The following is a 14,861-nucleotide window of genomic DNA, read 5'->3' as shown; positions in this document are numbered from 1 at the left end:
TCAGAACTAGTATTTACATTATTCTAGAGATAACTTTAGAGCTTTCCATATTTCCTCCAAATGCTTTCTTGACCTCTGTTCTGGTTCAGTTAAAGATTATTTATATTTGTCTTGGATGTCCCCCCCAAAAAAAAGTCCAGTTGATAAGTAGACTTTTGTTGGGATAGTTGACTCACAAACTGCCAGAGTCTTTTTATGAAGTATTTTACTTGATTGATTAATTATGTAATGTACATATAGATGGTGTGTTTGTGAAAGTTATGCTAAATGAACTCCAAAGGCTTTATGCACATAGTGTAAATTAAGTCATATTTTAAAGTAGTAACTGCTAAAATAGTTTTATTATAGACATATTTGGCCAGTATTGAACTCTAAATGCTGTCAAAATCTGTTGGAGAGAGGATGCTTTTATATATGTATTCATAAACAAAAGCAAGTTTCGTGTCAGAAGGAGTCATGACTGTTAATATAGACAAACTGTCTTTTGTTGATTTGATTGTGACTAGAAATAGAATGAAGAGATGACCTTTACTTTAGGGAGCTATTGGAAGTCTTTAAGATGAGAAGCTGTAAAGAGTATTTGTTCATACTGTCACTGAGATGTCTGTGGTATCAATTCTTCCTCTGTGAGTCACAGAAGCTACAACAGTGATGACCCATCTGGGATACTGAACAAAGAGTTTATAGCTGCCATTTAAAGAAGAGTGTTTCGTGCTTGTTTGCATGACAGTAGTTGACTTTTTGCAGGTGTGGAGATGCAAGAATTTCTGCTGGGTAGTCTTTAAATGTATATATTTATATATCTAATATTCCTAGTTGGGATGCTTTGTTCTTATGGGTGATGACAATTCTTCCTACTCAAAATTGGTAAACAAAACTTACAATTTGTTTGGCTTTTTCTATTTGTTTTGCTTCTGAGTTTTGTCTTTGTTTTGGAGCCATAGGTGTGATAAACTGCAATATGACATTGCAGTATGATTCCGTATATAAATCTGTTGGAGAAAAATGCAAACAAATACAGTTTTATAAACAATATTGTAGGTGCTGATTGAAAAACATGAAAAGTTTCTGTATTCATTTCTCCTGTTTGTTTTTATATTGTGAAACATATTGTAGCAACATAAATGCCATTTATTTTCCTAAGTGCTGCTGGCTTTACATCAGCTTCTTATAGTCAGGCTTTCATGCATGTAAAATGCATCGGAACAGAAAATCCAATATGATACAAAGCAAGGTAAGAGATCTGTAATTGGTAAATGATCATAGATAAGAATATATAAATAAAGAAGAATGAATAATTTGTTCTAATGTAAGATTTAACATGATAGTGTGTGAAAATTTAGCAACCCTGTGGATCTGTTTGCCCACAAGTTTAATACAAAGTTTTAGCAGGTGAATCACAGTAATTACAATGTTTATTGCATCATTTTTGGTCCATTTCATAAATTTTCTTGACTGGTTTTACCTAAAGCCACAGTAAACACATAAAAACCAACATGAGCTGGAATGTTTCTTCTCTGTGTATATACTAAGCTACTTTGTTTACCATTTGAATTCATCAGTGACTGAAAAGAAAACAGATATGATATCTGTGCCAAACTGTTAACTGCTTTGTGCTATTTAGGTTCCACTCAGTGCTACAGAGTCCTGTAGGCTTCTGCTGTCTTTTGCATTTTTCTGTTTTTTGCATTTAGTGTCTCCCCAGGCAAAAGCAGTCAAGTTGGACAGCTTGTATTTTTTGTTTCTTTAAGTATATGATCATGTCTTATTTTTGGGTTATGTTTCCACTGGGGCAGAAAGAGGAGGTAGAGTTCGGTATTTTGAGACTCCCTTTGGACAGTGGTCTCACCAGGTTATACACTGGTCAGTTGTTGTCGATCATCAGAACCTTTATTGGTCTGATGAGCTAAAACAAGGAAATGGTGGAGGGAACCTCAGTGGATTGAGGGGACAGGGCAATGTGATCTGAGATAGCCCTGGTTTCTGTGCCCCCCTCCCCCCTGCCAAGGGTAGGTGCGCTGGGGGAGAAAGGATTGTCAGAAAAATTGCTGAATTTCTAATAAATTTACTGTACCAGTGATCTCGCATCTCAGTCCTTCTTGCTTCTGAATTATTTTTTTTACCTGTTTGTGAAGCATCTCCTTACTAGCATCTTTCCCAGCTATCAGAGTCTCCTTGTCAGAAAGCATGAGCTCCCAGAGACACTCGAGAATAATCCCGTAGTCTGCATGAAGAGCTAGTGTCTTCCATTCTTTGTCTGGACAGCCTTTTGCACAGAAAGCTAACAGATCTTCTGACAGTTTCCAGTGTTTTTTGCTATATCTTATAGTTTATGTTCCAGAAGATTTTTCAGAACTATAAAAAACTAATGACTGACAGGCTTGACCCAAGACTGACTTCTTTCTTGCTTTGGTAGTCTCTGTGCTGTTCTGATATCTCTGTGTTATCTTGATCTTTGATTCTGTTAATTTCAAAATGGTAAAAGAAATGAGAAGCAGTTAGGCACTCCATGGTTATGTACTGTGATATGACCTCAATAAATAATGCTAGCTAAGTCAGTAAAGTTTTGTTTTGCTTTTTAATATAGCTTATGGAGTAGTTCAGAGCTTCACCAGGCAATGACGAATGCCACTCCCCTTTAGTACTACTCCTCAATGTCCTCACTCCTTGTACTTCATTGCTTTCAATCCCTCTATTTTAGTGTTGCAGTTTAGCCATTGGAAGTTACCACACCTGTTTCAGATGTTTACTGTTGTTTAGTCCTTTCCAGGCTCTGTTTAACATTTTCCTACTATTATATCCTTTAGCGGGAGCGTATCATTACCTTCTGGTAATGATGAGACGTGAAAAAACAATGTTAGCCAACAAGTTGGTGCCAAAGTGACTGTCAGGTTTATCCTTGAGGGAAATGGAAACAAGTTATATAATTCACATCTTTCTGTATTCTGGTTCTTTCATTTATTGGTTTTCTACTCAGTAGTGTCAGTCATCTTTCTTTTTCCATATGCTGAGCTCCAAAGTTCCTAGTCTTTTGGTGCCTGCTTTTGCTACATCTTTTTGAGCATAATATAGATGGGATGAAAATTATATTCCATTTGAAAGTAAAGCATTTGAATATATACAAAATTACTGTTTTCCATGCCCTTAAGCATACAAAAAAATATTTTTGCTGTTGCCATTCTGTATTACAAAGATGTTGCTATAAATCCACGATGAAGTCACATTTGCTTTTCTACTCTTCCCACTTTTTCTTCAAATACACATTCACTGTGTGAAATGTCAGTGCATGCAACATCAGCCATTTTTAGTTAATTTACCATTCAAAAATGCATGTGAATGCTTTGTTTAGTACCGCTCACTGTTTATTGTCTTGCATTTGGTCAATTATAATTTTCTTCTGCTACTATGGTAACTGTTAATTTTATTTTATCCAAAAACCTCTGAAGTTTATTCTGGTCTTTCAGAAGCTTATCTAATTCACAGCACCCTATGGCACGCATAATTTTCAACACCTACTACTGACACCATTTACAAGTTGATAACAAATATATCCACTGTTTTGGAAACTCAGGATATTCCGTGTGAAAGAATCTCTGATTTTCTACATGGTACAGCGATACTCTTAATGAAAATGGTTCCTTAACTGTAACTGCAACTGTTCGGAAATTTACCTTTGTGGTGAGACCTATATGTATTTCTGGATTGGTGAACAGAGTCATTATATTACAAGATTTGAATTACAAAGGAACTTGCAGCAATATCTGATGTGTTTCCAAACTGGTGTATTCTTTCTTGAATGATATATGGCTCGGAATCACAAACTGAGCATTGCTAGAACAGCATTGATTAGTTACTTTAAGTTTGTCGCTGAGAAGAAAAGGATATTGAATGCTTCTGTCAGCAGTTTTGGTGGAGGTATTTGATTGGATTTTGTATCAGATTCTCACAGAAATACAGTCTACACAAAATCACAAAATCCAGCTCATTTCACTACAAAATAGCAATATGACGTAGATTGTATAATGAGGATATAATTTGTCGTGCATTGGTGATTTTTTTTTTTTAAAAAAACTTGTGCTAGAAACCTCAAGGGAAATATTCCGTGATGCTAGGTAGTAGCCTTCTTCTGGTTGTTGCTCACTAGCATAAAATAGAGTAACTTCATGTAGTGAATGATTCCATGTAAAAGTGCTATTTCTGTTGAAATTCATGTAAAAAAAAAAAAAAAATCAATCAGCACTACAACATAATAGGACAGAGAATAGCTTTTCAATGGGAGTGCTGATATTAGAACAATGTCTTTTGAACAAAAGCTGTATATAATACAGCCATCAAGGTGTATTATCAGACAATCAAAATAGACAGTAACAATTACTGTATTTCATTGTAGACAGAAAACGTGGGTTCATATTACCAAAATATATTCATGCTGCCATTTACTTTCATCATTTGGTTAAATGATATATTGGTTATTTGATTTTTGTTTTATCCTAAACAAAGTTTCAAAAATAACACCAGAATGCATTTCTAGTAAGTCAAATGGTGGGAGCTGTGACTTTGCTGGATGTAATTGTGACGTGAAAGGGACTGCTTAGATCAGGAAACTTCAAATGCATACACCTTAATTTTCCAAGTCGTCAGTCTTCTAATTGCCATAACAAACACCATTCATTACATTAGCATTAATATATGAAATATATCTAGGCAATTTGCCCAGTTCTAAGTACAGTACACAGTTGTCTTCCATAAATACTCAAACCACCATTAATGAAAACTAATGGCCCATCAAAATTTGCATTCAGAGTACTGCTTGAAATCTCCAAAGGACTGTCCACAATGCTAGTGTAGCAATTTTTGGCATTTGAAAGTGCTGTTTCCCAACATGTTGCTGTGCTTAATGCTAATTACCCAACAGAATGGATAAATACAACAATTTTAATGTATATCATAACCAGTTTTAGCAACGAGATTGTAATTAGTGATCGAACAACACTCTTGTTAGCATAATCAAGCAAATAAATCATTAACTTCAGTTTGATATTTAAAGGTTTCAAATAGCATTATTTCTTCCCTAGTTTGTGAAAGCAAGTTGTATTTATGCCAAAGTCAAGTGGTTTTGTAAAATCATCTAGTATATTTTAAAATGAATGTAGAAACAGATTAATTCATCCTACTACTAGAAATCACAGCTGTGTTACATGTTGGGTTTTTTTATTTTTTTGTATGAGACTGTGTTGTGGTATATATTGGCTACCCAGCAGTTTCTGAACAATTAAAACCTCCATTCTTTGGGTCTTAGGGCATAACTAGCCAGCTGGGACCAGTTCGTGTTTTTTGGCAGGTAGCCATAAGAGGTTTGACCTCAAGATGTCTGTACTTCCAAATTTGTGGGTTGTATTTTTTGGGTTTGTTTTGGTTTTTTTATGTTTGAGGTTGGTTTTGGTTTGTGGGTTGGGTTGGTTTTTTTTTTTTGTTAATATACTTGAAATGTCATGATTTGCATGAGCTCCACCTTACTTAAATTTTGAAGTTATCTTTCTCATTTAACTCCCCATACTCTATCCATATCTCTTTCTAAAACTTGTAGTGCACCATATAAAGCCTTCATGTAAAAGAAGAATAAATACTAGTTCAGTAAGATTTTGAGAGTTATATTTTTAATTAAATGTTTATCCAGGTGTCACGTTAACAAGGATGGAAGAAGAAGATAAAAGAATCATTATGCAGTGTATTTTGAGTATTCACTTGTGATTTGTCATGATTTGTCATTTTAATGGTATAGGTGTCGTAGGAGACTACTCAACCTCTGTGTTCACAATCAGGTACTTCAAGGACTAGTAATGAGTTTATGCTGTGATGATTTCTATTTCTTGTGTTGTAAAGGGAGGGAAAGAAGAACTCTATGATCTGACATGTCTGACACCATTGATGGAAATTATCTAGATACTGTTAACTGTATATGAAAGCAGCAACAGTCTCATTTAGTAGCCCAGTAAGCAAAAGAGGCATACAGTGGAACATTCAGTTGGTGATGTAGAAATGCTTTGGCTCTACACTAATACTAAAAGGGAGAAAGGAAACTATTTGCAGTGTAGATAATTACTGGTAATTGAACTTCTTGATTAAGCACATGCCATGACTTCATCTCTCAGCAAAAGAATATGCGAAGTTGGTTATTTGGGCGGTTTTGTTTGTTTCCTTTCCCTAAAGAGACAGGGAAGTGAGCAAATTGCAGTTTTGAGAGGCTGTCAAAACCATAGCCAAGCATGAGGTTTTGCACAAAACACTAAAGAAATGCCTGAAAGAGTTTGATCACTTCTTTGAAGTAAATGATGCAAAACACCAAAACTGTATGTGTTTTGCTTCCTTCCTGTACTCCAGTCTTAAAAAAAAAAAAATATTTTATGGATGGGTTTGGATGTGTAAAACAGTAAGTTCTAGTATACTATGCGCAAGACAGCAGTCATTACCAAAACTATTTAATGGACCATTCTGATTAGTGGTCAAATAGAGGATTCGAAGACTGAAATCACTTCTTCACATACAACCATTTCATCGAAAAAGTTAGCCTAAACCTTTGGGATAGATAATTCATTATTGTGAGTCATAATCTCACAGAAGAAAAAAAAAAAAAGTCAAATTCCTATGATTTCCCTTATGGATTATAACACCTCGTCACTTTTATATTCTTATCTCACATCTGTCTTTTTGCTATAATTCACACTATCAAAATTGAGCACAGGAATTTCTTGTTCTAAGGACTGTCTGATAAAAGAATCATCAGGTGCAAGCTACTATTTAACAGATTGATATCGCAGGATAATCTTTTCACTCAGTCAATTCTAGCACCTTTGGATGCATAGGGTGATAGATTGCCTTTAAATTTTACACAGGTTTCACTGGAGAGTTCCATTTGTGTCTCCAAGTCTTCATATTCAGAATATTTTCATTCTGCAGATTGTTGTCTCATCATATACCTATGAAGATTACTCAGTAAATGTTTTTTTTCCTTGATACTTTCAGAGTTTATTTTCTTTTGTGCAGTAGTTTTTTACAGTTACTACAATGGAAATTATTTTTCAGATCTGCAGCTTTCATCATGGAACACATAACTGTCTGGCTCTATAAATTGGTTATTTAAATATTAAAACTGCAGCATAGACAACAATTCATTTAACTGAAAAGAAAATTAACTGGAAATGAAGTTAATACACAATATTTGTTGGCAAGGCAGTGTTCCCAGAGTTTAAAAGTTTTTTTCGATCTAGAGTTTTACTTTTGGTTCATCTAGAGTAATAATTTTTTCTGTCTGAAATGAAAATGCTGATGATGTTAAACTCATAATTATACAGACTTGCCCCATTTATTTCATTTAAGATGTTTAAAAGATACATAACTATTTGGAGAAAAAAGGAAGTGTTCGTACTTTTTTCTTCATGTAGAACATTGCTGCGAGATTGTATTTCACAGTAATTTAATACTTTAAATGTGGTCATGAGTAAAACGTTAACTGACTGCAAAGCAGTAGTTTGTTAGTAACCTAGGCATGCTGTACTGTCCATATACCACCGTTTACGTTGTTCCAGTTTAAAAATACACGTGACAAACTGAGGATAAAGTTAAATTCAAATTGCTTCTATAATTTCTTTTCCTTTTTCTGTTGTTTTCTCTTTCATGGTTAAATTTAACATTCACACAAAAACTACATTGTGTTGCCCTTGAGACTATTGGTCAAATCTAGGTCTGAGGTAATATGGTATTAAAATGTCAGCTAGTTCAGTTTATGTAAAACAGTTACTTTTCGAAAAGGCTGAGAGCAGAGAAAAGTTGCTTGCATGTTTTTTTTTATCCCATTTTATTAACTCGGAGAATATAACAGAGGTGGGCCAATGAAACCTTGTTTCTTTACTGAGACTTCCTAGAAGGCTAGTACCAGAACTACGTTTTATTTGATTGGTTAAATTTTACTAACGAAACAGCTTAAATTTCTTTATAATATAGGAATATAGGAAAAATATAGATTGTGGATCCTCAGAAGTATAATTTTAAATTCATAACATAAAAATTCATAACTTCTTTTCTGAAGTGGTGAGCTACAGAGTGTTAGCCAGTCGCTAAGGTGAGTGACTTCACCTAAGTCAAGAGAAACTGATAAGTTGAAATGAGGTCATCGTGCTGTTTAAGTCTTGTGAAGGGAGTAAGGACTCAGGTAGGGTGTTCTGGCATTCAAAGAAAATGAGAAACAGACACTGTGAAATGTATTTTGGACTGTGGAACTTGTCAGCCTGGAACATTGAGGCCACCTAATCATAGATCTGTGGGTGCTCTAGAGACAGTGAGGACTAATGTGCTAAGGACTTGAAATCAGAAGAATGGCTATGGTTTCTGTGTTAGTGTTTGGCCATTAGTTCACTGAAGTTTGAGTTTGATGTCAAAGCTGTTTAAAATGATATTCTGATGCATTGGGAGGTAGAGCCCGCTTTTCATTTTTTTCATGATTTTTTAGTTATTGATCGTAATTTGTTTTTAATGAAAAATTTGTTTTAGCATTACAAGCAATTTTGTTCACTTGCGAAAATGAATTTCTTCCCTAGAGGAAAGTCAGTAGAATTTCCATATATAACTCGGCATTTTAATTTAGGATTTTCTGTGGAAGTAGCCTCAAATCAGTAGTTGTTGCAGCAAAAGTGGAACTGGTGAAGAGTGCTTTCATGTCTCCTGAATCTTAATAACACAGTACCCTTCAGCTTCTCTCTAGAACCTTCTCTCCGTAATACCTCCAGTGCAATACCCCACATCTTTCATCCTGAGACCTCACCCCAGTTTCTCTCCTGCTCTTCTGCACAACAGATGTCTCTACTGCAAGCACTTGCAGAGCCTTCCCCATTCACAATTCCACAACTCACTATCACAATACCTCATTTTCCTCACGTATTCCTTAAGTTTCTCTTTTTTTATCTCCCCTCCATTCCCCGTCTTCTCTGTGTCAAAACAAAGCACAGGCTGTTGCCGCTCTGGAGCTACACATGAAGTGATACGCTGGCCAGCACATGTGCTGCATGGCCATCTGGCTGCCAGCAAACTGAAGGGCTTCAACCCGTCAATCATTCTGCTATTTTGCAGTATGCTGGGGCTCAGTCAGACAAGATTTTGTATGGGGTGGCTTTTGAGTTCGTCAAGGACGTATAGCATATGTGTATTCTTGGTTTTGCTTCAAAAAGAAATCTGTATTTTGACAAAGGTTGCGTTAGCTCTCTGCGTTGATTTTTCCTAAGGTTTTAAATAGTTATCAAAATCTCGCAGAAGTATCTCATGCCTCTACTGTGAAAAGTAGAATACAGTATGTTGTTATTCCCGTTACACTTGATAGAAATAGCTGGCAGTTCTTTGCATTTGGATTTGTTTGTCTACAGCGAGAAACATCAGGAAGTTCTTCACTGAAATAATGCTCTTATGCAATGTCTGAAGGCTGACATTAAGAGTTAGCATTGGCTAAGTGTTTTCCGTATGTTCGGTATGCTCTGTGTTTCAGTCTCACCCAGACAGGAAAGGACTGGTTTGCTTTGCTTCCAGCAACCATTGAGATTTGATGAATGATGGGAACAAGCTGGCTGAAATTAATTATGATAAAAATGAAAAGATTATGTTATAAGGGAAACAGCTGAAGGACTTGGCATTGGTTAGGTAAGGAGCTCTTCACTGTGAACATTCAGTTGCTATGAGTTAGCCGAGTTCTTGTTTCAGAAGCAAGTTTAAGTTCTCAAGTGCTTAGTCTGTTAAAATTAGGTGGTAAGCGTAGTTAGACAGTAAGCATCATTACTACGTTTATTATTCTTTTGGATCTGACAAAAGTTTGCTCGTCTTTCAGAAATACACTTTTGCAATTTCAGTCCATTCTTTAGTTTCCTCTAGACTGAACTGTCACCACATACCTCATGGAAGATATTTATGTAGAGTATGTTAGTTTGCATTAAACAGATGGTCGCACCTTGAGTGTGTAATGCTGGTGCCTGCATATGTGAAATTTAAAGGTTGGGGTTTTTCTCTCTTGGCACATGGCAAGTCACAAAAGCATGTCATGGCTGATTTCAGTACCCTGATTCTCAAGTTGCGATAGTCTCAGATGTGATAGAACAGTGAGCAGTCCTTGGGCACCCCTGATTTATGACACTTGACGGTGGTCCCTGACAGTATGGCCATTACAAGTAGCAGTGCCATACTACAGAGCTTTTCCATCGTCACCCAAGCATCTTCATTGACAGACTGACAGGACGTAGCTGTTGTAGAAAGCAGTTCTATGATCTTGATGTCATCGTTCAGAGCTACAGTAAAGCTAATAACTGTGGCCTTTTATATGAGTGGGGTTATAAAGAAATGCCAAGAGAGTGAAGGGCATTTCTAGCATTCTTCTGATTTCCCCTCATTTTAACCTATTCCGTCTTCCAAGTCTTAGCAATAGCAAATACGAATTTTCTATGAGAGCTGCTGTGAAGGTTTTCAAAAGTGCATATTTAATATTCTTTTCTTCTGTTTGCATTATTTCTTCTTGCTGTGTTTCCCGATAGGTCTTTGCTTTTTCCTTTTTGCTTTGTGGTTGTTGTGACTTATTTTATACCTCATTTGTTCAATAGCAAGTGATGGCATGAAACATGAAATATTCAAAACTTGGTAGGAATACCACCCCAATACTGGTTTGAGGAAAAGTAGTAAAGAGTATAACCTTAAAGAAACTATAAACCATTGACCCTGAGGCATCTTACTAGCTTTTGTTAGGTGAATAAAAGACTAACAAACAAGCTCTTTAACTGAAGAGGCTCTTTCATTCATTCCAGCAGGTAATGAGTCAAAGTCTCAGAATGACAAACTGATAACACTGATAAATGCTGTGTATTTCTGAACAAAACTAAAGCAATCCCTAATGTTGATATTTAAATTGTTAATGGGGCTTCAAAACCAACATTTTCCTGAAGTGATGTAAGTGAAATGAAGTAGAGAATATACATCTCATGTATACTTTTCAGTTTCTTGAAATTTCTTTTAAATTGCTTGTTTTCCTATGCTGTTGTTTGAATTGTTATGAAGATTATCTTTACATTAATACTGAAATTTGTATCTTAATTTCTTTTTTAATGAAAATTTACATTCCACAGTAACCAATATGGCCACAGCAATATGATCAAACTTAGTGTTTCTGTCCTCCTGTTACTTAGAATCCTGTATGAATTTACGTGAAATCTTTATGACTAAAGTCACCTGAAATCCAACCCCTGAGAAAATATGTTGCATATACTGCAATTACGCATCAAGTGAGAATTCTCTGTCATAAATTTTTGACGAGTCCTACATACTATAATTCAAGTATTCTGCACGTGTGGGTTGACAAGGATGGTTTGAAGTTTTATCCTAGTATGCGCATAGTGTGTCTCGTTTTTTCTGTTATTATAAAATCTTGTGTGAATTATGGTGAAAAAGTTACTGTCAATTTAAGTTGTTAATTTCAATAATTTCTTTAAGGCAGTAACAACGTTCTTAATTATTTTTATGGTCATTGTCATACTTATTAATTTGAACGCTCAAGTCAAGTAATGAAAACCTGGAACCAGAGTTCCTGTCATCTCTACGTACATAAGGAATAGATATAGCAAAGTTAGAGAACAAACCCTGTGTTGCAGTAATATATGATCTATGAATACGGTTTTGTAACTTTCAGTTGTAAATTGGGCATAATTCAGGCTTTCCACTTAAAAATGTGTGAAAACCTATCACCTAAAGAGAAAAAATTAAATTTTAAATCAAAAATTTCTATTTTAAAAATAAAAAAAAATTTTCTTCTTTGAGCAATTTTTCTTAAAATTGATCTGAGAATTAACCTCAAAAGCTTTTTTCCACCTTAGGTTTCAAACATATATAATTTGATAGTAATCCTCTTAATTTTTAAAACTTGAAAATTTTACAGATAAAAAGCTTTGGTGGGCAGACCAGAACTTAGCTCAGATCGGTACCTGTAATAAAAAAGATGGAAGAAACCCAACTGTCCTGCGAAACAAAACTTCAGGTGTTGTACATATGAAAGTGTATGATAAAGCAGCACAGCAAGGTATGTTAAATTTTAAGCATGTTTAACCAACTTTTAGACTGCATAGTATTTTTTCCCATGTTATTCTCCAAACATGGCTAGAACAAAAGAATATGTATTTCATTGTAATTCAGTGATAAAATACTATAAAATATTTTATTATTGAATAAATTACTGAATATAATAGGATAACTGATTTAGAATATCTTCCTGATATATTTTATCAGATGTTTTCTGAAGTTTACACGATAGTGAAGTTTGAAGTTCTTTTAGAGACTCTAAGTTTAAAAATTTTACTCAAAAAAAATCAGTTAGTGGGTGATCCTGATCTCAAATTACTGAAATTTTAAGTGAAGGATTATAATTCATTAATATTCTTAATAATCTGTTTGTTTTAAGACAGTCTAATTTCATCTAAATTGACAGAAGTGACAGTAGTATAAATCAAAAGTGAGACAGCAGAAAAATGGGGGAATATTGCTAATAATGGTAAAACAGTTGACAAAGTGGGATCTAAGATAATATTAAAAAGTGTAATATGGGGTCATGCACACAGTTTTATGAATTTGGAGATCAGAGATTAAGACATTTGGGAGATTGTTTAGAAAGAGATCATTTCTGATTCCAGCTACTTTCAAAGTGTTGGTTGATGGTTGCACTGAAAGTGATGAGGATAGGATCTACATGAAACAAATAATTTAATTTTGAAAAGAAGCTTCCAAAAGAACACAGGATGGAGCTAAGCTGTCTGATATCAGATGGACAATAAGTAGTCTATGTACGGAGTACATTAATTCAGCTCCATACTGAGCACTTCTGGGAACAGTTGCCATTTTACGTAATCTAGGAAACACCAGAGATGCTGTACCAGTTTTGCCCTTAGCTTTAAAAGTAGTGGAACACTAAGTAATAAAAATGTAGGCATTTAGCAATGTTTCTATTCTTTTAAAATGCTTGAGCTCCCTACCATGGAGACACACAGATAGCCTCGTGAGTGCCCAAATGTTAGCAATATCTGGTGTCTGTGGCATTAATATGCATCTTCCATTGTACAAAGGTCAAGAAAAGGAACAGTTCTGTCTTTTTGTACTACTGAACTTTAACCATAATGAGAGCCCTGAAGGCGTGTAGTGAAATGCCACCTTGCCAATCTATATTTTGACAGAGCAATGTCAAGGTTTTGGATATGAGAATTAAACACTGTAGATGGGATTCAGCTTTACATTTGCATATATTTTTTAAAGAATCTTTGTGTATCTCATATGCATCTTGCATTTCATTAAATCAAAGTGACATAAGAGCAAATGTGATTTGAGGGCACTTACAGATTTCTCTGCATACAAATACAAGATTTGTCTGAGGATACCTGAGACTTTGAAACCTCACCTGTCCTTTCCATTTGTATGGTTGGATCATTAGAGAACGTCTATGATTTTTAGATGAAGAAATGCTTTCTACTTCAAAATTAGGAATGCAAAAGTAAATGTGACAAGTAGCTCTCTGATTCATACGGGCTTGGTAACTTGTAATGAACTAATTCCTTGAATGTCTCAGTAGTCTTAAATGTTTCTTCATGAAGCTTCAAATTTCTGAGGTGTTTATTATACTATGTATAATGTTTATTATAAATCTATTAAAAAATGTTCATCTATTACTTAAAAATAAATATTGTTTTAATTAGGAAGTAGGAGCATGGATCTGTGAGATCACATTGGAGCGTTAATATGACATTTGATGAATGAATACAACATGATCAATGATTTGCTCATGATCTAGAATATGGTACATCTAGACTAATGTCAGTGAAATTTCAGCATTACTACTCACAAACTTAATGTGGTATTTTGAGTTTTAACATATGCTTTTACTTTAAAATAGGCAGATTCTTCTTCAGAAAAGCGAGTTATTTAAAAAAATCTTTTAAGGAAAAAACCCACTATTCTAAGTGTGCAGGTAAAATATTGTAAGAGTGAAGCATGGAAGAGTATATGAATAGTAGCAGAGCCTGAACTATTTTATGCATATCTCAATTTTTCAAAGTAGTTAGCTGAACAAAATTTGGTTTGGGTAATATTAATAAATTGATGCCAACACACATTTTTAGTCAGGATTGCACTGTTCAAATTTGGTTTCCTCTTGTCTCTTCCTCTGTCATGTTATAGGTAGCAATTCCTGTCAGTTAAACAATGGTGGATGTTCCCAGCTTTGTTTACCAACATCAGAAACCACCAGGACTTGTGTGTGTACAGTAGGCTACAACCTTCAAAAAAACCGTATTGCATGCAAAGGTAAAATGGCCTTCAATAATTATTTTAACTAACTTCAGTTTTATGGGAACACTGTAATGAGTAAATAAACTTTCTTTATTGATTTTAAGTTAAATAGCCATACTTAATATGCTTGATTAAAGCAGTGACAGAGAAATGTCTGTTGTGGTTAGGACAGAATTTCAATTTTGCTTTTAATTTCTTTATTTAGTTCTGCATAGCTTTTTGTGGAAACTCTGAGGAATATTTTTTAGGTTTTGTTTGTTTTGTTTTGTTTTGTTTTAATGTAGGCAGAAAAACAGATCATTTGAGCCATCGTTAATAGGAGTACATATTTGTCCAAGGTCATACACCTTAACTTATAAATTATAGGCTACAGTATCTGAAAGGTTGGGTATCTAATCTTATTGTATTGCCCCAGTAAGGTCTGATTTTATTTTTAATTTTATTTAATTTTAAATCTTTTGTCTATTTGAGCAGGAAAAAAAATCAAAGGATAGCTTACACACAAAGTCTTA

At 34.6% G+C, this 14,861-nt stretch overlaps 1 protein-coding gene across 1 annotated transcript in view; it reads left to right on the top strand.

The window, feature by feature from the left end:
• The window catches only part of LRP1B (LDL receptor related protein 1B), a 756,289-nt gene that overhangs the window by 542,965 nt on the left and 198,463 nt on the right, over positions 1 to 14,861 (top strand). Inside the window, exons 33-34 of the mRNA XM_087732714.1 lie at positions 11,957 to 12,097; positions 14,239 to 14,364. Coding sequence (XP_087588840.1) covers positions 11,957 to 12,097; positions 14,239 to 14,364 — 267 coding nt within the window. The remainder of the gene's footprint in view (positions 1 to 11,956; positions 12,098 to 14,238; positions 14,365 to 14,861) is intronic.

The sequence above is a fragment of the Nipponia nippon genome, unplaced genomic scaffold, assembly GCF_047370975.1.
Source record: "Nipponia nippon isolate SJK-2023a ecotype South Korea unplaced genomic scaffold, ASM4737097v1 scaffold_5, whole genome shotgun sequence".
Classification (NCBI taxonomy): Eukaryota; Metazoa; Chordata; class Aves; order Pelecaniformes; family Threskiornithidae; genus Nipponia; species Nipponia nippon.
Note: the sequence above shows the minus strand (reverse complement) of the source record. Positions and strands in the feature narration are given on the sequence as shown.